This window comes from Budorcas taxicolor, chromosome 8, assembly GCF_023091745.1.
Source record: "Budorcas taxicolor isolate Tak-1 chromosome 8, Takin1.1, whole genome shotgun sequence".
In the NCBI taxonomy this organism is placed as follows: Eukaryota; Metazoa; Chordata; class Mammalia; order Artiodactyla; family Bovidae; genus Budorcas; species Budorcas taxicolor.
Genome location: NC_068917.1, coordinates 104417116 through 104440681, shown reverse-complemented (window position 1 = coordinate 104440681; position 23566 = coordinate 104417116). Strand labels below are relative to the sequence as shown.

At 35.8% G+C, this 23566-nt stretch overlaps 1 protein-coding gene across 1 annotated transcript in view; it reads left to right on the top strand.

Annotated features, from left to right (window-relative positions):
- Positions 1-22579, top strand: part of SHOC1 (shortage in chiasmata 1) — an 88301-nt gene extending 65722 nt beyond the window's left edge. The window contains exons 21-27 of the mRNA XM_052645292.1: positions 794-905; positions 3146-3267; positions 10357-10450; positions 17169-17300; positions 18892-19041; positions 19679-20639; positions 22479-22579. Coding sequence (XP_052501252.1) covers positions 794-905; positions 3146-3267; positions 10357-10450; positions 17169-17300; positions 18892-19041; positions 19679-20639; positions 22479-22579 — 1672 coding nt within the window. The remainder of the gene's footprint in view (positions 1-793; positions 906-3145; positions 3268-10356; positions 10451-17168; positions 17301-18891; positions 19042-19678; positions 20640-22478) is intronic.
- Positions 22580-23566: the final 987 nt, after the last annotated feature.

Sequence of the window (23566 nt, the reverse complement as noted above, 5' to 3'; positions counted from 1 at the left end):
GAAACAAGATTATGAAGTTCTGAATCAATTCTCAAGTTTTTAGGCCTTTAGTTCTAAGGTCATGTCAACACTGAGAATTTTCAACTAATATAAAAACTTTATCATAGCATACAAGTTGTCACAGAAAATTTAGACATTGGGCTCTCTATATCAAGGAAGGATAATTATGCTGTGACCTTAGTTAAAATGCAGATCTATTTTCCATGCTTTTGTTTTTGTATCTTAAGGCTGTGGGGCATTCACAGAAAACTATGAGCTTATAATAGTTAAAATCTAGATCACTTTTCAGGAGAAAGAAAAGAAAATTCTGATAAGTGTAGAATGTTTTGATTTAATGAATTATTACTTACAGAGCCAGAATAAATTGATCAAGATGTTTATTATAGAGGGATTCCCTTGTTGTCCAGTGGTTAGGACTCCCTGTTCTCACTACCCAGGGCTGGGTTCAGTCCTTAGTGGGAGAAATAAAATCCCACAAGCTGTGCAGGCACTGACAAAGGCACAGCCCCCAAAAGCCCCAAAACCAAGCAAACACAAAAGACATTTATAATAGTATCATATACATTAATATTTAGCAAAATACATAAGGCAGCACAAAGCTCAACTAATCAGTCATAGACTGAATAATTGATAGTTTATGAATTATTCATAGACTCAAGTTTATAAAGTAGAATAAATTGATGTATGAAATTTGCAAAGTCATTCAAATAGTCTAATACGCCAGAGGACTATCTAGTTTGTCTTAAAGAATTTTTCTTAGCCATATGTCACCCCAAAATACTGTATTTTACAGCTATAACATCACACTAGTGGAGAGATGCTGCAGCGAGTCACTGAAACTCTTTGGAGGTACAGAGCATTATGTGGTAATGACAATTGATGAGCACACTGCTGTAATTTTGCAGGTAAAACTATACAGTAAAAAAAGGTAAATCAAATATATTAAAATGTGTGTGTAACCATGTAAACATTATTAGAGATTATAGTTTAAAGAGCTTAACTACACTTTATTCATGATTTCTTCAAAACTTTGCAAAAGGGCCGTAAGTGCTAAAATCATCACTGTGGAAACATACTTTAAGAAGAACTGCAGAGAATGGTGACAGTGCAGTATGTTCATGAAACTGCTTTCAAGCTTCCTCTGTGGAGGCTGTAAGTGCTTTGAGGACCTGGTTTCATTTGTCTCTGCCCTGTCCTGTGCCTGGCATGGTCCTTGCCACAAAGTAGATGCTTAATAAATGTTTGCTGACTTGAAAAAAAACAAAGACAGAGCAAATAGAAACTCTTTAATATATGTCAGTTTGGTTCAGTTGCTCAGTCATGTCTGACTATTTGTAACCCCATGGACTGCAGCATGCCAGGCTTCCCTGTCTATCACCAACTCCCGGAGCTTGCTTAAACTCACATCCAGCCAGTGATGCTGTTCAACCATCTCATCCTCTGTCGTCCCCTTCTCCTCCTACCTTCAATCTTTCCCAGCACCAGAGTCTTTTCTAATGAGTCAGTTCTTCGCATCAGGTGGCCAAAGTATTAGAGCTTCAGCTTCAGCATCAGTCCTTCCAATGAATATTCAGGACTGATTTCCTTTAGGATTGATTGGTTTGATCTCCTTGCCGTCCAGGGGACTCTCAAGAGTCTTCTCCAACACCACAGTTCAAAAGCATCAATTCTTTGGCACTCAGCTTTCTTTATAGTCCAACTCTCACATCCATACATGACTATTGGAAAAACCACAGCTTTGACTAGATGGACCATTGTCGGCAAAGTAATGTCTCTGCTTTTTAATATGCTGTCTATGTTTGTCCCAGCCTTTCTTTCAAGGAGCAAGCACCTTTTAATTGCATGGTTGCAGACAGCATCTGCAGTGATTTTGGAGCCCAAGAATATAAAGTCTGTCATTGTTTCCATTGTTCCCCATCTGTTTGCCATGAAGTGATGGGACCGGATGCCATGATCTTAATTTTTTGAATGTTTAGTTTTAAGCCAGATTTTTCACTCTCCTCTATCACTTTCATCAAGAGGCTCTTTAGTTCTTCACTTTCTGCCATAAGGATGGTGTCATCTGCATATCTGAGGTTATTGATATTTCTCCCTGAAATCTTGATTCCAGCTTTTTTTAACATACTTTAAGAAGATAGAACAAATATAAAATCTTTAATATTATGTACTGACCTATTTTAAAATACATTTATAGAATAATTATAGTGTTAAAACTTTTAAAAATCCAATTCTAGCCACTGTTTCTTAAGAGGAAGTAACATACTAGTCTGTAATTGATAATATAAGATTTCCTCTAAAGTGAGGATTTCCTATAAATAAGGCAGTTTTTTAAAAGAGAGAGAAGATCTCTTTAAAAATTCATATATTTTTGAATTTAAGGTATATGAATCTCCCTGATATGTTTGCTTGATTGGAATTCAAATTATAATTAATTTAATAGTGTGGGAGTGGAGAGCAGAAACCAGTTTAATGGTATGGAGTATACATTAAGGTAGAAGTCTGATGACAAGCAAATATAATAATGTAAGAATTATATGACAGAAACAAAAAACTGTTAGAAAAGTTCTTATAGGATATTGTGTCTTATGTATTTAAATTTCTTAAATAATAATTATTTGTGGGAGGGATATCCTGTTTGGGAAAACTTTTAATCCTTGCTTACATTACATAATTTAATGTTAGAATAAAACACTTCCTGAATTATTCAATCAAAAATTAATTTTGTTAAAGGAGATAAGGGATTCTAGATCATCAGTGAGAGATTCCAATAAACATATTAACAGCTGTGTTTTCATCTTCCTTAAATAAGTATTTAATACAGATCATCCCACAGGGTTTTGTCCTTAAGAGTAGTCAGATCCCAGTCTACAAAGGATTTTGCCCAAATAGGAGCACTCTGTAGGCTGCTTTCTTCCTGTCTAGGACTTTGGGAGGTTCATGAACCTTCCTGGCCAAGGCTGTCATTAACGGTTTTACATCTATTGTAGCTTTTCCCCTATTGCTTTCAGTGTGACTTTCATTTTTCCATAAAAAGCCCACACCCACAATCTATAATATATATTATAGATTCTTGAAATATAATAACAAAATTTCATAACAACTGGTCAACCTAGTGAATCTTTTTATTTTATTTATTTTCTGGTAGGACCTAGAAGAATTAAACTGTGAGAAGGCATCAGACAATATCATTATGAGACTGATGGCATTATCATTCCAGTACAGCTATTGTTGGATAATTTTATATGCCAAAAAGCCATTAAACTCAGAGTAAGTAACACTTCTCCATCCAAAGTCACATATATATCTGTTACGTTATTCAGTCTTCTTTGAACAAAAGTAGCTATGTCAGTTTTCCTCTTGTTCACCTAGTTTGCTTTAAGTAAGGGATTCTCAAGGTGGAAGCAAGTCCATAGGAAGACAAATCAGAATTTGGGAGATGATCTATTAACAAATCATCTTCCCCTCCTTTTCCTCACTAAGAATTGTTGCCTTAAGTGTTTCACTTTTTGTTCATTTTTAATTCTGGACTCATCTGTTATTAGGCTGATGCAAAAGTAAAACTGCAGTTGGTGCAACAGTAATTGAGGTTCAAAAATAATTGCAGTTGAGTTTTGCACCAACCTGTTACTTTTGTTCCAGATGCAATTATTATCACTTTTGTACCAACCGCAATTACTTTTGAACCACAATTACTTTTGCACCAACTGCTTAACCTCAATTTCTTTTGCACCAACAGCAATTACTTTTGCACCAATCTAACAAGTCATTCTTAAATCACTCCTCTCTAAAAATCATGTGAAAATACACTGACTAACTAGCATCTTACTATACTTTCTTCCACTGATGCTCTTAACTGAAAAATTACCCCCCAAACCCATGCCAAGACACTGGCTCAAGTTATCATCATGTGTCTCTCCTTTCCCTCATTCTGAGTTTTATGAATGTACTGCTTTCACTTTCTCCTTGTACTGTTCGAAATCTGGCGCTTGTCTCTACCTCTGTACTGATCTCTCTCTCTCAGAGGTCACTCGCCATTTGTGGCTTTTTGATGATCAGCTCCCAAAATATTTCCACTTCACTGCCCTGAAGTATTTAAGACTATTGTCGGCGCCTTCTGTCTTGAAACTCTTCAGTTCCATGGCGCTTGCATGTTTCTGATCTTCTATCTTACTATTTCTTCTCTGACTTTACTTCTTCTTCCTTGTCCTAGTCTCAAAATAGATCTGAAATCTCTTTTTTCCTTTTATTTTGTCCATTAGAAATCTTACCCTTGCGATAGCTTCAGCCAACATCTTTCTGCATATAATTATTATATTTATATCTGCAGCCGCAGTCTCTCTCTGAAATCTCTGACATATGTCTCTAACTTTACATATAATATTTCCATTCTGATATTCCACAGGCTCTCAAATTTAACATAGTATGAATTCACTATATTCTCTATTTCTGCCCAAAACATATCTGCTCTTTTCTTTCCTTTAGCTATTTATGACCATTGCCTCACTTTCAGTCAGCAAGACTGGAAAACAAATGTTATAGATTCAACCAGTGTACTTTCTCTTTCATCTGTCCCCTCACTCTATCTATATTACCAACATTTTGATTCAGATTCTCATTATTTTATGTGGACAATTATAACACACTACCAATGGTATCCCCACCTCCAGATGGCTCTCAATGTTACTCTCCATAACCCGTCATACACACAATTAATATTCCCAAAACCAAAGACTAGAGATCTCTTCAAGAAAATTAGAGATACCAAGGAAACATTTCATGCAAAGATGGGCTCGATAAAGGACAGAAATGGTCTGGACCTAACAGAAGCAGAAGATATTAAGAAGAGGTGGCAAGAATACACAGAAGAACTGTACAAAAAAGATCTTCACGACCCAGATAATCATGATGATGTGATCACTAATCTAGAGCCAGACATCTTGGAATGTGAAGTCAAGTGGGTCTTAGAAAGCATCACTACGAAGAAAGCTAGTGGAGGTGATGGAATTCCAGTTGAGCTGTTTCAAATCCTGAAAGATGATGCTGTGAAAGTGCTGCACTCAATATGCCAGCAAATTTGGAAGACTCAGCAGTGGCCACAGGACTGGAAAAGGTCAGTTTTCATTCCAATTCCAAAGAAAGGCAATGCCAAAGAATGCTCAAACTACCGCACAATTGCACTCATCTCACACGCTAGTAAAGTAATGCTCAAAATTGTCCAAGCCAGACTTCAGCAATACGTGAACCGTGAACTCCCTGATGTTCAAGCTGGTTTTAGAAAAGGCAGAGGAACCAGAGATCAAATCGCCAACATCCGCTGGATCATGGAAAAAGCAAGAGAGTTCCAGAAAAACATCTATTTCTGTTTTATTGACTGTGCCAAAGCCTTTGACTGTGTGGATCACAATAAACTGTGGAAAATTCTGAAAGAGATGGGAATACCAGACCACCTGACCTGCCTCTTGAGAAATCTGTATGCTGGTCAGGAAGCAACAGTTAGAACTGGACATGGAACAACTGGTTCCAAATAGGAAAAGGAGTATGTCAAGGCTGTATATTGTCACCCTGCTTATTTAACCTCTATGCAGAGTACATCATGAGAAACACTGGACTGGAAGAAACACAAGCTGGAATCAAGATTGCTGGGAGAAATATCAATCACCTCAGATATGCAGATGACACCACCCTTATGGCAGAAAGTGAAGAGGAGCTAAAAAGCCTCTTGATGAAAGTGAAAGAGGAGAGCGAAAAAGTTGGCTTAAAGCTCAACATTCAGAAAACGAAGATCATGGCATCTAGTCCCATCACTTCATGGGAAATAGAGGGGGAAACAGTAGAAACAATGTCAGACTTTATTTTTGGGGGCTCCAGAATCACTGTAGATGGTGACTGCAGCCATGAAATTGAAAGACGCTTACTCCTTGGAAGAAAAGTTACGACCAACCTAGACAGTATATTCAAAAGCAGAGACACTACTTTGCCGACTAAGGTCCATCTAGTCAAGGCTATGGTTTTTCCTGTGGTCATGTATGGATGTGAGAGTTGGACTGTGAAGAAGGCTGAGTGCCGAAGAATTGATGCTTTTGAAGTGTGGTGTTGGAGAAGACTCTTGAGAGTCCCTTGGACTGCAAGGAGATCTAACCAGTCCATTCTGAAGGAGATCAACCCTGGGACTTCTTTGGAAGGAATGATGCTAAAGCTGAAACTCCAGTACTTTGTCCACCTCATGGGAAGAACTGACTCATTGGAAAAGACTCTGATGCTGGGAGAGATTGGGGGCAGGAGAAGGGGACGACCGAGGATGAGATGGCTGGATGGCATCACTGACTCGATGGACATGAGTCTGAGTGAACTCCGGGAGATGGCGATAGACAGGGAGGCCTGGCGTGCTGCGATTCATGGGGTCGCAAAGAGTCAGACACGACTGAGCGACTCAACTGAACTGAACTGACTTCCCCATTATTTACTGAAAACATAGACCATTCACCCTTATATTCAAAATCTTCAGAATATAATCCCAACCTATATTTTCAGGTGTACTTTTCACTGCTTTCTATTTCAATCAGAAGTTCTGCTCATTGGCTTGCAAACAGGCTCCTTGCTTTCCTACTTCTAGTTTTGCTCATACAGTTCTATCTTTCTACAATATTCTGTGTATGCGTGCACACTCCATCCTGCCCAACTCTTTGTGACCCCATAAGACTGTAGCCCACCAGGCTCCTCTCTCCACGGAATTTTCCAGACAAGAATACTGGAGCAGGTTGCCATTTCCTTCTCCAGGGGATCTTCCCAGCCCAGGGATCAAACCCACGTGTCTTGCAACTCCTGCTTGGCAGATGGGTTCTTTACCAGCTTAGTCACTGGGGAAACCCCACCATTGTCCCTACTTCCTCCAACTACTTCATCTGGTGAAACTGTGCCTGTTTTTTAAAGACCAATCTACTTTTTCTATTCGACCTTTCTTCAATATCCTCCATTCATGCATACAGATCAATATTTAGTTGTAAACTTTCCATCCTTCAAACCCCTTAGCTCCCTGTTTTTTCCTCATCTTTGATATTTATCATGTTTAGTTTTATATGATCAATTTTGAAGCCCTTGCCCTGTAGCACTGACCACGTTGCTTTCATGTGATAGATTCTTGGTAAATACTTCTTGATTGAATGAATGAATCTTTCCAATTAAATTGCACACTGGTCATTCACTTTTCTAATCTCTACAATACTACATAACCCATACCACATCAGTCTTAGTAGAAATTTCAAAAATATATTACATAACCCATACCACATCAGTCATAGTAGAAATTTCAAAAATATACTACATAACCCATACCACATCAGTCATAGTAGAAATTTCAAAAATATTCTTTAGTTATTAGATAAGGCACAGATACCTTATTTAACATTCTTGATTGACTCCATTTTGCTTATCTTACTGTACCTAGCTCTTCATATACAATTATTATCATGTGGGGAGAAGTGTAAGTCAGAATGTAAGAATATGAACAACCTGGTTCTTATTTCTTCTTCTACTAACAAGAATCTCTAGCACTCATTTAACCTAGTTTTTCCTTTCTACCAGAACTGAAAAATTAAAATAATTATTCAGGTATCAAATTTTCACTTTGAAGATTAATAACGGCTATAATGCATTTTAAGCCTTATCAAGAACTTGGAAGTATTCTGGATAAACAATTGATTTGAAATTTTTTAAAGTTGTTTTTAGATTGGTATCCATGTAGAGGTATAAATGTAGTACAAGAGATAATAAGAGGAGATTTCCACTTATTTTTATCCAGATTTTCATGAAAAAAATTAAGTAATAGTCTGAGATAGATTTATGTTCAGGATGTGAAGAATTATCATTTATTCACAATAATATATTATTCTAAAATGTAATTCTTTCCAGACTTCTAGGTATCTCAGTTCCATATTTCTAGAAGATTGGAACATTTTAAAAGTATCTTAATTAACTGATCAAATGAGGAAAATTGAAACTACAAAGTAAATTGTTCCAGTTATCACTACCTTAGTCATTCATGCCATTAGTTCTTGCTTGAGAAAAAGTGCTAGGAATCCCCAAGACAACTCCCAAGTTTGGTGCTTTGTTAGGAGTATTCATAGCACTGAGCATATTCTTGTGCTCATGGCTATGATTTATTACAGTGAACAGTTACAAAGCAAATTCAGCAGAGGGGAAAAGGGCATGGAGCAAATTTCAGGGTAAATTAGGAGGAAGCTTCCAAGAGTCCTCTCCTAGTAGAGTCACATAGAACATGCTTAATTTTCCCAGCAACGAGTTGTGCCCACACTTGTGAAATGTTGTCTATCAGGAAACTCACCAGACACTGAGTGCCCAGGGCATTTATTAAGAGCTAGTCACAAATCAAAACTCTAGACTCCAAAAAGAAAGCAAGTGTTCAATAGAAACCACATTGTTCATACAAACAGTTTAGGCACAGTGAGCCTGTCTTATCAGCCACTCTTATGAAAACAGCTTGCCTGAAAAAGAACCCAGCAGATGAAAGAAGAGGCAGGAAATTAAGAAAGCCATTGCCTCAGTGACGTGGTTTGAATTCCTGGGTCCAACAATGTCTTCTCCTGGACCCAAAGTGATATGAACCAATAAATTTCTTTTTTCTTGCTTGGAGTACTTGAAGTGGATAAAGGTAATAGAAATATTCACTCACAGCTCAAGAGTCACATCTGACCTGCTTAATAACTACAGAAGGAAAAAAGGAGCGTTTTTAAGAATTATTGAGAACCACAATGAGGTACCACTTCACACCAGTCAGAATGGCTGCGATCCAAAAATCTACAAGCAATAAATGCTGGAGAGGGTGTGGAGAAAAGGGAACCCTCCTACACTGTTGGTGGGAATGCAAACTAGTACAGCCACTATGGAGAACAGTGTGGAGACTCCTTAAAAAATTGCAAATAGAACTACCTTATGACCCAGCAATCCCACTGCTGGGCATACACACCGAGGAAACCAGAATTGAAAGAGACACATGTACCCCAATGTTCATCGCAGCACTGTTTATAATAGCCAGGACATGGAAACAACCTAGATGTCCATCAGCAGATGAATGGATAAGAAAGTTGTGGTACATATACACAATGGAGTATTACTCAGCCGTTAAAAAGAATTCATTTGAATCAGTTCTGATGAGATGGATGAAACTGGAGCCGATTATACAGAGTGAAGTAAGCCAGAAAGAAAAACACCAATACAGTATACTAACACATATATATGGAATTTAGAAAGATGGCAATGACGACCCTGTATGCAAGACAGCAAAAAAGACACAGATGTGTATAACGGACTTTTGGACTCAGAGGGAGAGGGAGAGGGTGGGATGATTTGGGAGAATGGCATTCTAACATGTATACTATCATGTAAGAATCGAATCGCCAGTCTATGTCTGACGCAGGGTACAGCATGCTTGGGGCTGGTGCATAGGGATGACCCAGAGAGATGTTATGGGGAGGGAGGTGGGAGGGGGGTTCATGTTTGGGAACGCATGTAAGAATTAAAGATTTTAAAATTAAAAAAATAAATAAATAAATAAATAATGTGGGGAAAAAAAAGAATTATTGAGATATAACTGATTTATAAGATTGTATAAGTTTAAGGAGTACAATCTGTTGATTTATTTATATGTTGTTGTTTTGTTGTTGTTGTTTAGTCATTGAGTCATGTCTGACTTTTTGTGACCCAATGGACTGTAGCTTCACAATCTCCTCTGTCAGTGGGATTCTCCAGGCAAGAATACTGCAGTGGGTAGCCATTCCCTTCTCCAGGGTATCTTCCCAATCCAGAGGTCAAACCCAGGTCTCCCACACTGCAGGCAGATTCCTTGCCATCTGAGCCACTGGAGAAGCCCCTGTATTTATATACTGCAATATAATTATAATTATCACCTCGGTGTTAGTTAACACCTCTATCATGTCACATAATGATCATTTTAAAGAGTGTTTTTTTTCCCCCAACAGTTCAGGGAAAAGCCTCAGGGAGAAATCTAGTTATTCTTACTTTGGTCATATGTTCATATCTGAACCTGATACTTTGGACAGGAATATGAAGTATTCTATTTGGCTAGGTTTCAATCACATAGCCGTCCCTGGGGCCAGTAAGAGGATAAGTTAAACTTCTCCCCACTCCGCCCCCACCCCCCACACAGAGCATTCTCTAGATTTAACAGTACCGTTGAAGAAAGGAGGTGGAATTATTTTTACAAAAGAGTGCTGAGTGGACAAAAAAATATGACATTATGAAATGTGGAAAATAAAATACATTTTTAATAAGTACAATCAGACATCAAATGAGTAGAATAACACATATTTATTTTTTTAGGTACCATCTTACAGAAAAGACTCTTCATCACCTAGCACTGATTTATGCAGCTTTGGTTTCATCTGGGCTAAAATCAGAAGAACTGGATGTAAAGGTATTCTTTTCTTATATGTTTGTTCATGAGTATTTTTCATAAACCAAAATTATAATGAAATTCAACTGCCCTGTGAGAAGAAACATTAAATGGGCAAACTAAAAAAATATTGAAAGCCATATAAAGAATGGTTTTCAAATTTACATATATTCTTTAAACTTAAATTTCTACTCTAAAAGCCTTTAATGAATTTAAATTCATAATTTGTCTCTACTACTGAGATTTTTTGGAAACATGTCAGAATATGAATAAAAATAATATCCCTTGATCAAAAATATTCACTTATGGAAGATATACTGTGTATATCTACTATAAAAAAGAAATTTTATGACATATGAATAGAGCAATACCTTGGTGATCTCTAATCAATCTTCTTTCTTGGCTTTTTCAATGTCCCACTTTGATGTTCAGATAGTTTCTCCAAATGGAGGGCTCAGTTCTCTACTGTTATCACTTTATATTCTTTCTTTGATAAACTCAGACATTTCCCACAAGTTTAGCTTTCATGTCTAAGAAAATCCTTAACATTTTCCTAACTTTTCTTAAAGTCTGCACGAATATTCTAGAATTCTGTTGGAAATGCCTACATGAATATCCCACAGGTACCTCAAACTCTGCATATCCAAAACACAATTTGTATCTTCCCCCAAATTTGTGTTGTCCTAAAACAAATACATGGCCAGTTATTTGCGCAGTAAAAATGGGTTTGTATGGAATCAACAAATAATTGCAATTTAGGGTCTGCAACCATTAGAAACCATGGGAAATATGGGAAATCATGTGCAAGTCCAGGCACAGAAAGGAGAGGGGAACTCTTTTAAAGAGGGAAAAAGAAAGTTGGAAAGTTATAATAAACAAAGAGTCCATTGGAGGAGTTGAGAGTTCAAAGTATAGTGACTTTTCATCAGTGGAGTTGTGACAGTCTCTCATTGGCTGAACTCTTGCCAGGAAAGAAGAGGAAGTCTTTCTTCTTACTGGACTCTGCTATCATGGTGGGACATGAGAGCTCCTCCTCTGGTCTCCTAACTCTATTTTAATTAACATTTTTGTTAATTTTTACACCTAGTTTATGGCATTACTATTCTAAGCTAATCAGTAGAAAAATCTTCCCTCTAACTCTACAGCGTCTCTAGATTATGCCTCTCCTTGCTACTCCCATTGCTATTTCCCTAAATAAAGGCCTTCACCTTATATTTGGAGTTTTTCCCTAATTAATCTCCTTATTTCTACTCTTTTCCCACTCCCATGTATCATGTATATTGACACCAATTACATTTCTGAAATACAGATGTGATACTTCACTACTGAGACTGCAAGCTCCTAAAGGAAAGGGAATGTGTTTTTTTGTTTTTGTCTTCCTAACACTAAGCAGAACCTACATAGCAAGCTCTTGAAAAATATGTTGTTGAGTTGAATTGTCTTGCTCAAAAGATCTTGTACAGCTTCCTACATCATCAAAATAGAATTGATCCCAGCTGATTCAAACTCCTCCACAATTTGACCTATAGCTTAGTTGTGTCTGACTCTTTGGAACCTGATGGACTGTAGCCCATCACCAGGCTCTTCTGTCCATGAAATTTTCTAGGCAGGAATATTGGAGTGGGTTGCCGTTTCCTTCTCCAGGGGATCTTCCTGATCCAAGGATCAAATCCTGTCTCCTGCATTGCAGGCAGGTTCTTTACCATCTGAGTCACGAGGGAAGCCCTAGTAATCCTAGAATCCTTAAAGATATTATTCTACTCACCATTTCCTGAATATGTCTCCACACTATCACCTCTCAGCCATGTGATTCTGTCCTGTCTTTCCCCAGAAATACTATTCCTTTAAACATTATCGCCTTTAAAAAATTTTGCCCTAATTACACTCAAGGTAAATTTCTCCTCCCATCTTCCAAATAACATTTCATATCTTTATTATAATATAAGGTATTTATTCATATATTATCCACTCTGAACCATGAGAACTAGGCCCTTTTCCTTGTAAAACCTGTAGCATTCTAGCACAGTGTTTTGTACACAGTAAAAATATTCCACAAACATCCACTGAATAGAATTCAGTGAAAGCAGAACTTAAGAAAATCATCAAATGATCTATTTGAAATAAAATCCAGATAATTTTGATCCTATGATGCATTTTTAACAAAGAAATACAATTCTCAGAAAAGTTATCTAAATAAATGTAAATTTCTCATTTATTCACTCAAGGGAGGTTTCACCATTTAATCAGCCTCTTTTCTCTTCACTTAATAGTGAGCAGTCATATGCAAAACATGATTTAGAGAATCATTTTATTTTTCTCTACATGGGGTATCTGATACCAATAAGTGATAGTATTCAGGTACAGTGACATGGCCTACAAAGTGTATGTTCCAAGGAAGGCATCTGGGGATGAAATAGGAATTACTGCCCAGGCACAATCCATTCCAAATGAGTCTCTTCCTACCTGACTTCAACTATTCCAAAAGCTTTTCAAGTTTTCCTAATGCTCTTAAAAGTAGGTCCATTTTTCCATGAAAGTTGAGAAACAAGTATGATCAAATTGCTCTAATTTTGTTATCAATATATCACCAATACTCAAGCCTCCCATTCTCCTACTTGATGACATTGTTATATTAAAGGGGGTTACCTAGACATAGTATTTTAGAATAATATGGCTCTTGGCTTTTCAGTTCAGTCGCTCAATCATGTCCAACTCTTTGCAACCCCATAGATTGCAGCACGCCAGGCCTCCCTGTCTATCACCAACTCCTGGAGCTTACTCAAACTTATGTCCATTGAGTCAGTGATGCCATCCAACCATCTCATCCTCTGTTGTCCCTTTCTCCTCCTGCCTTCAAACTTTCCCAGCATCAGGGTCTTTTCAAATGAGTCAGTTCTTCACATCAGATGGCCAAAGTATTGGAGTTTCAGCTTCAACATCATTCCTTCCACTCAACACTCAGGACTAATCTCCTTTAGGATGGACTGGTTGGATCTCCTGCAGTCCAAGGGACTCTCAAGAGTCTTCTCCAACACCACAGTTCAAAAGCATCAATCTTTGGCACTCAGCTTTCTTTATAATCCAATTCTCACATCCATACATGACTACTGGAAAAACCATAGCCTTGACTAGATGGACCTTTGTTGGTAAAGTAATGTCTCTGCTTTTTAATACGCTGTCTAGGTTGGTCATAACTTCTCTTCCAAGGAGTAAGCGTCTTTTAAGTTCATGGCTGCAGTCACCATCTGCAGTGATTTTGGAGCCCAAAACATAAAGTCTGCCACTGTTTCCCCATCTATTTGCCATGAAGTGATGGGACCGGATGCCATGATCTTAGTTTTCTGAATGTTGAGCTTTAAGCCAACTTTTTCACTCTCCTCTTTCACTTTCATCAAGAGGCTCTTTAGTTCCTCTTCACTTTCTGCCATAAGGGTGGTGTCATCTGCATATCTGAGGTTATTGATATTTCTCCCAGCAATCTTGATTCCAGCTTGTGCTTCTTCCAGCCCAGCATTTCTTATGATGAATTAAATAAGCAGGGTGACAATATACAGCCTTGATGGACTCCTTTTCCTATTTGAAACCAGTCTGTTGTTCCATGCCCAGTTCTAACTGTTGCTTCCTGACCTGCATACAGATTTCTCAAGAGGCAGGTCAGGTGGTCTGGTATTCCCATCTCTTTCAGAATTGTCCACAGTTTATTGTGATCCACACAGTCAAAGGCTTTGGCACAGTCAATAAAGCAGAAATAGATGTTTTTCTGGAACTCTCTTGCTTTTTTGATGATCCAGTGGATGTTGGCCATTTGATCTCTGGTTCCTCTGCCTTTTCTAAAACCAGCTTGAACATCTGGATGTTCACAGTTCATGTACTGTTGAAGCCTGGCTTGGAGAATTTTGAGCATTACTTTACTAGCGTGTGAGATGAGTGCAATTGTGCGGTAGTTTGAGCATTTTTTTGCATTGCCTTTCTTTGGGATTGGAATGAAAACTGATATTTTCCAGTCCTGTGGACACTGCTGAGTTTTTCAAATTTGCTGACATATTGAGTGCAGTACTTTCACAGCATCATCTTTTATGATTTGAAACAGCTCAACTGGAATCCATCTCCTCCACTAGCTTTGTTCATAGTGATGCTTCCTAAGGCCCACTTGACTTTGTATTCCAGGATGTCTGTGATCACATCATCGTGATTATCTGGGTCATGAAGATTTTTTTGGTATAGTTCTTCTGTGTATTCTTGCCACCTCTTCTTAACATCTTCTGCTTCTGTTAGATCCATACCATTTCTGTCCTTTATCGAGCCCATCTTTGCATGAAATGTTCCCTAATTTTCTTGAAGTGTTCTCTAATTTTCTTGAAGAGATCTGTAGTCTTTCCCATTTTATTGTTTTCCTCTATTTCTTTGCACTGATCACTGAGGAAGGCTTTCTTATCTCTCCTTGCTATTCTTTGGACCTCTGCATGCAAATGGGTATATCTTTGCTCTTTGCTTTTCACTTCTCTTGTTTTCAAGTTATTTATAAGGCCTCCTCAGACAGCCATTTTGCTTTTTTGCATTTCTTGGCCTTTTGCATTTTTGGCTTTTCAAGCCAAAAACAATCCATCAGGTTGGATTACTTTTTCATTTCCAAGCATCTGGAAAGCCTAGCCATAAAAGGAGTATTGGGAAATTTAAATATATCTTCTTAAACTAAAAGAAAATACTGCTAATATTTTACTGTTAGTATTTCATCCCATATTTTACTCTAAAATTCAAAAAAAGTTCTGTCAATTTCTTAAGAACTCTCTTTGTAGAAAAATGTATAGATACACACATGCACATTTTTGAAAACAATGTTAGGCGGGGGTTCTTGAATCTCCCAAAGTCTAGCTAGGAGCTCCAGAATCCTCACCCTAAAGGATAGGTAATAGTCATTACCATTATAAAATTATGCCCTTTAAAATAAAATTTATATTTAAATGTCTCAGATCTTCTTAAAACAGCCAAAACTTTTAATAAAATAAATCTGGAATCAAACAGTATATTTCTGTGTATTCTGTATATTTAATATAAAGAAAGTCCTTCTTTAGTATGCATATGTTATTGTTCAGTCACTAAGTCATATCTAACTCTTTGTGACCCCAGGGACTGCAGCATTCCAGGCTTCCCTGTCCTTCACTATTTCCAGGAATTTGCTTGAACTCATGTCCATTGCTTTGTATTTGTTTTTCTTGTGAAAGAAAAGAAAATGTCATAATTATTTTTGTGAGGTTTGTACAGTCTTTGTTTCTTAAGTTTCCACCACTGGACAGAATATTTATATTATTAAGATATGATTGTTTAGGGCAGTATTCTCCATCCACTTTAAATTCATGCTAACCCATGAATTAGTTATTTTTCTGTAAACAAAATCCAAAAGATGAAGAAGATAAAAGTAGATATGAAAGCGGAAGGAAAAGGCTGGCATTTCAGAAGAGAGACGGGCATGGAGGAAAACATAAGCGACAGACAGGAAGTCGGGGGTATTAAAACTCCTTTTAGAGTTAAGTTTAACACTTCTCAGGTGGCTCAGTGGTGAAGAACCCACCTGCCAATGCAGGAGATGCAGGTTCGATCTCTGGGTCAGGAAGATCCCCTGGAGGAGGAAATGGCAACCCACTCCATTATTCTTGCCTGGGCAATCCCATAGACAGAGGAGCCTGGAGGGCTACAGTTCACAGTGTCACAGAGTCAGACACGACTGAGTGACCGAGCATGCAGTTTTAACACATACACATCGGCAGGGGTATCTTACCATCAAGTAAGCCATGACTGGATGAACAGTTCCAGAAAATATATTAAATCAAAACATATTTTTGTTTTTGAATACAGCATCAAATTAATCTGTAAACATCCTTATTTTTCAACTTTGTTTTTTAAAAATCTTGCACTATATCTTTCATTCTTATTTTTACTTGAGAACTATTAGGTTTAACCTACAAAAAAGCAAAATATTAAATATTACTAGTGACATCCAAATTGCTTTTTCTTCTAATACAGATGAAATTAAACACCAAATATGTTTAAAAGACTATACTAATAAATGCCAAATGGAAGTGAAGAAAAACAATTTAATTCCAAAAATTAGAAACTATAAGGATATCATATTTAAGGAAGGAAAGTAAATTGTTTATCCTCACAAATGAAACCTCCTGAATTTTACATAGATAAATTAGTAAATTGTATCTAAGTTCAGTTCAGTTCGGTCGCTCAGTCGTGTCCAACTCTTTGGGACCCCATGGACTGCAGCACGCCAGGCCTCCCTGTCTATCACCAACTTCCGGAGTTTACTCAAACTCATGTCCACTGAGTCGGTGATCCCATCCAACCATCTCATCCTCTGTCATCCCCTTCTCCTTCCGCCTTCAATCTTTCCCAGCATCAGGGTCTTTTCCAATGAGTCAGCTCTTCGCATCAGGTGGCCAAAGTATTGGAGTTTCAGCTTCAGTATCAGTCCTTCCAGTGAACACTCAGGACTGATCTCCTTTAGGATGGACTGGTTGGATCTCCTGCAGTCCAAGGGACTCTCAAGAGTCTTCTCCAACACCACAGTTCAAAAACATCAATTCTTCAGTGCTCAGCTTTCTTTATAGTCCAAAATAGTGTTCAAAGATTAGAATCTACTGGGGTTTTGTTTCTTCAAATTGTAAACAATTTTTGAATGATATATTTTGCTTCCTAGTATTCCCTTTAATCTAACATAAAAAATGTATTTTAGCTTATAATTGCCCCAGGAGTGGAAGAGACTGCACTGATGATTCGACAAATTGCTGACCACAATTTGATGACCTCGAAAAGAGATCCTCACCAATGGTTGGATAAGTCCTGGCTTAAAGTTGCACCATCTAAGGTTTATTTGCAAACATATAAATTAGAGATTTGCAGAGCAAATATAAATATATATACTTGAATTCTCTTTCTGGTAGCATTTTCTTGTTCTATCATGCTTGCATGAGCATATGTAACAATATGCCATAATGCGTAACATTTATTTAGACAATTTTCCAGAACTATGAGTATTTTTCAACTTCATAGAGCTATTTTAATGGGATCTTATTTCATTAACTTTCAAAATGAACTTGTTTTAGGGTGATCTAATGGCTTCAATGTCTAATATTTTAAGAATATAATAGTTTTTCTAATTTCTACATTTAAACATTCAAGAATAGTAGATATGAGAATTGCACAATTCTATCATTCCATGATTCATCAGTAATTCAATTATGTAATTCAAAGTGAAAGTAGAGTTATGAAATAGTTAGAAGATTAGGTAGTTAATTTTTATAAATTCCTTTTGCTTAAGCATAAATATTTCCAGGTTCTCATACCAACCTAGTGTTTCTGTTACCTTATTTTTAAATATATTCAAATCCTAAAATCATGGAAAGAGGATGGAGATCATTATGTACTAACATGGAATGACTTTGAAAATATATTAAATGAAATGTAAAAGTTGCAGTGCAGAGCATCCAGTACACTACTATTTGTGTAAGAAAGGGGGAAATTAATATGTATTCATTTACAAATGAATAAAATATCTCAGGAAAGATACCACAAAATGATATCATTGATTATCTCTAGAGAAAACTGAGGTAGTGGAGTAGGAATGGGACTTAAATACACCTTTTAGTCCTTTTGAATTTTGAACCATGTGACTATTTTACCTACTCAAAAAATAAAATTATAAAACAAATAAAATATTCATATATATTAAACCATAGGACTTTTATTTGCATAAACAGAATATAGAACTATCAGCAAGTATGGGTACTCTCAGCAAGTATCGGTATGGTTAGAACATTTTTGTGTGTATGTATATGCAATTTCCTTCCTACCAAGCCATGTCCAATCTACTAACATGTCTGTCATTTGATAAAATCAAAGAAGGTGCAAAAAGTCAATGTAACCCAGAAAAAACAAAAGGAATTTAGTAATAAATGTGGCTGCTACATTTCTAGATATTTATGAGATCTTTCTGAAAACATATACTTCTAGACTTAGATAGAAGTTCTTCCTATACTCTTCACAATAAGCCTTTTCTGAAATTGTAACATCTGTTAGACATCATGCACATGGTTTATTTTAACCAAACTATGATGGCATACGGTCTACAGAGAGCTGAAAAAATCTTGAGCTATATAATGAAGTCCCCTAAAAGGTTTCTCATTAGAAGAGCTATCATTAGATAACAATTGTCATTTGAAGGATATGAATTATAATGAATCACTTTGGATGAGTGGTTAGACTCAATGAACTTTAAGATCCTTCCCAATTCTGGGTGTTAGAATCTTTACTGACAGACAAATTTATTTCCCTCCTGGCCATACTTTTTCCCCCAAGCATCTCAAATTGAGTGGTAGGTACAATGACATCAATTTTAATCTGCTGGAGTGAGCAGAGTAAAAAGACCACTTCTGATTATTCCTTCAACGTTTTTCTAGGAAGAAATGTACTTACTTGATTTTCCAAGTGTTACTCCATTGGTGGCTCAGCTCATGTTAAATAAAGGACCTTCACTGAACTGGATATTGTTAGCAACTCTTTGTCAACTTCAGGAACTCCTGCCTGAAGTTCCAGAAAAAGTGTTAAAGGTTAGTTATTTGAAATCCATATTCTTCTATGAGTCTATTTCCTTTGCATTTGAGTATCTATTTTCACCATAATGGTTTTCAAAATGAAGGTATCCAAGTTTGTTTTGGACTTCAAAGGGTGAAGAAATAATTTACTTAAGCTAAATTTCATATAGAATTCTCACTAGTTGTCAAACACATTATACATTTTAAAGTTATAATTCTGCACAAATCATTTATCACATTGCAGATCATTTTGAAGTATTACTATGCCCACAGATATTTAATTACACTCTATTCTTATGTGTTTACATCATCTCTTCCAAACAGTTCTGATGCCTTCATTATAGTAGTTAAAGAGAACTTTAGACTTATCAGTAAGTCTCTTTAGTTTTTATGAAGGAAATGGTATTCATGAATAACTTGTGTAACTAAAAATTCTGTTTTAAGTGATTAGGAAATAGATGCAAATTACAATAAGTTTTTCTTTTAATGGGAGCCAAATTATGTTCTGTTCTCATAGATCAATATAATATCTTTGAATGGACTACTTATTTATAGTTTTCCTTATTTCCATATAGTTAAGCATCATTATATTTATTTCATGAATTTTTATGTTACATATTTATTATATTAATTAACTTTATAAATTTTTTAGCATTTTTGTGGCATCACTTCCTTATTCAAGATTAGTCCTTCCACAACAAAATCACCTCAAATTTCATCACCTCAGGAAAACAGGGATCAGACTAGAACCTTTACTTCTCAGAGTTCAGCTTCTGGCTCTTCAGATTCTGTCATTCAAGAACATAATAATTATCAATATTCAGACTTAGGAGAGACAGTACATGAAGACACCAACAGCACTTCAAATTATACCTCCTCCCTTATGGAAGTAAAAGAAATGCCAGGCATTTTACCATCTGTGAGTTCTTGCAATCAGACCAGCCACTGGAAAGAGTCTAGTTGTAACCGTAACTTGGTACAGAATAATTCTGTTCTGACTAATACAGAAGCAAGGAATGTGTCTGGTAATTCTCTTCTGAACCAGAATGATTCAGAGTCAGATGTCTTTTCTTTGGGTCTAACAGAAATGAATTATGAAACTATAATATCACCAATCGACACTCAGAAGACAGTCACCCCTCACTTTATAAGTTATCAGAAAAAGGGAACACATGAAAAAAAAGGACCTATAAAAAAAGAATTGTCAGCTCCTGTCCTTTCACTTGAGGGTTCTCAACCTCCTCTTCATTGGAACTTTAAGAGAAATGTATGGGAACAACAGAATCATTCATTCAGTTTACAGAGTGGTGCACAGCAGAGTACATGTGACAAATGGTACTCTCAGAAAGATAATTTATTCATTAATCAGCAAAAATATCAGTCGGATGAGTTAGAAGGCTTCATCTGTGAAAGTTCAAATGCTGGGACTAAAAAGACTTTCTGGAAAGAATCACCATCTGTCCCCAGTTTGGATTTATCCTGTGCTTCTGATTCTAATGTAAATCAAAAAGAATTCAACAGTCTTTATTTCTACCAAAGAGCTGGAAAATGTTTAGGACAGAAAAGGCACTCTGAGTCTTCATCTAACTCAGGAGACAACAACTCATTAACAGGTAACATGATTCAATAGTTGATAAAACTACTCTCTAAAGTAATTTTAAAAGATAGAATCATCTCCAAATTAAAACAAAATTTTGTTCTAATTACTACACTTAAGAATCTTCAATAACTTTGGCATCAAAAAAATCAAAATTCTAATTATAGACTTTTATGAAAATAAATGCAAAAAAATTATGTCAAAATCTTGTAACTTTAGATGAACTAAGCATTCAACTGAAGAAGTTATGGATGATTCACATTGAGGTCTGACAGAAAACAGCAAAATTCTGTAAAGCAATTACCCTTCAACAAAAAAATTAATTTATTAAAAAAAACACAGAACAAATCTAAGTCAAGCAGAAGTCTAAAAGTAACAAAAACTAAGTAAAGAAATTAGCCAATTAGAAAAGTAGCCTCTTTGTCAAGCTGGGATATTTAATGAGCTAATATTTATTAAAAACTTATTATATTCCCTTTATGTGAATTATTTAATTCTGTCAGTCCTATTAAATAGATACTACTATTGGCGCTCTATTTTACAATGGATGTTTTTGAACATTTAATCATATCAGTTTTTAAAAGGACTTTATTTTCCCATTTTTGGTTATTATACCTTTTGTGTATTTCTTATTGCATTGGTCTGAGCATTTAAAACAAAATATTAAGTTCTGATGGCTATACAAAGATGGCCTTACTATGATGGGGAGAAACAAACAAAAAGAAAGGAGAAGCTGGAAGTTTCAAAACTCCTCTTTTACACAGACCATTCTGTGAGGCCAAAGAATCTTAAATTCTTTGTTTTATTAAAACAGAATCCCCAAACTATGTAAGTTCTAGGATTCCCAAAATTTAGATTTGGTCCCATAAATAGTCATAATTTGTTTTTTCCTGACTTTAAGGGGAAATATTATTTCCCTAGTTTTGTAAGAACTTTTGCAAGAAATAAATGCTGAATTTTATTTCAAACTCTTTTTGGTTTCTATTGGCGAAAATCAAAATGTTTTCTCTCTTGACATTAATATCACTCAACATTTACAGGTATACTAACAATCAATCATTTATGTCATTTGTGTGATGACCCTAAGTGGCTTTTAAGGAATGATTTTTTAAAATATGCTATTGAATATGGTTACTATTTATTATTGATTTTCATATCTACATTCAAATGAAATTAATTTATTGTGTTCTTTATTTGTACTCTGTCAAGTTCTGACATAAATTTGTCCAGAGCTATTGGTATAACATCAAGATAATTTTCCATTTGTCTTGAATGTATATTTGTGGTCTCTGTGATAAAAACTATCTACTGCATTGCCTTTTAAATTTCCTCAAAATGTATCCATCACTGGCAGGTATAAGACTATATTGCTGGGAATAATTACTACCATTCTAAATATTTTAGCTTCTCTTTTTATTAATCAATCGACCTCTGTAAGTATACAAATCTAGAATATTTCAAACTGTGTCACATCTAACACAGTCATGAAAGGTGAGTCCATCCATGATCAGAGCTCAGGATAAATTCTTCAACATTACAGACAGACTCTAAGAAACAGACTTAATGAAGGAAAACGTAAAAGCAAGAGTCTTAAATCCGGGGAGATTTAATTGTTTGTGCAAGACAAGAACGTACACATACATGTGTCTTACACTAATTAGTATCAGGCCTTTAAGAATAGGCACATTTATGCTAAAAATTTAATTTTTAATAGTCACTATTTTATCTCAGTTTGGACATTTCAACACTGTAAATAAATGATAAAGAGACAAGATCCACCTGAGCATTTGAGAAAAAATAGTTACACTTACTATTATCAGAAATAAAACAACTTTCTTTTTTTTCCTTTTAACAGATTTCACGTCCTTACGACTACCGCAATTCAAAAAACAACGTCTTGTGTATGAAAAAGTCCCTGGTAGACTTGACGGACAAACTCGTCTGAGGTTTTTTTGAAAGAAAGATTAGAGCTGCATGCCACATTTCATTGTTTTTTTTTTTAATGATAAACCAGTAATAAAATTATTTAGATTTGATCATATATCAAAGAAAATGCAATTGTTCTTAGATGTTCTTGATGTTCCTATATTAAATTTTCATAATATATATTCTACTTTATAGTTTATCTTTGTAAGTATTCTAATTAGCAAAATATTGTTATAAAATCCAAATATCTTCCCAGTTCACCTAAGTTTCTTGAGCCCTTTTTATAAAAGAGAGGCAGAAAACCTTACTGGATGTATAATCAAAGGGTTATTTTGTTGTCTCCTCAAAGGCCCGCTGCCTCCAGCAAGTCTTTGAAAAGAGCTTCCATCTCAGTCTGATCCTCTGAGTTCAGAAGTGAAGATCACCACAGTCCACCCTCCACCACTAACTTAAAAACCTAGGGCAAAATTGAAGTTAGAGAACTTCCAATCAAAATGTTGTCATCACAAACAAAATATTCAAACAAATCACTAAGAGAAAACATTTGCTACCCACATGATAGCAAAAGGGCTTACATTCCTAATATACAACGAATTCCTACAAATTGATAGGCAAAAGACAACGTAATAGAAAATTGTGCAAAATTTGAATATATATTTCACAGAAGAAACAAAAATAAAAACCGTATGTAGCTTCATTATTTATCAGGCAAATGCATATTAAAACAATAAGTTACTATTTTTTCACCTATCAGATCAGCAAAATTTTTGAGAATTCATAATATCAAGTGTCAGTATTTGGGAGACAGAATGCTTTCCTGTACGGTTGGAGAGGATACTTGGTATATTTTTAAATGGATTATTGTAGATTTCTAATTCCTGTAGTAATATTTCATTGAATACATTTAAAAGAAAGATGTTTTATTTTAAAATGTCAATATTTCTAATAAAATTTTATTCTTTGCTGCTACTCAGAGTTATAATGAAACTTTTATATGTCTCTAAAATGGAGGTATGG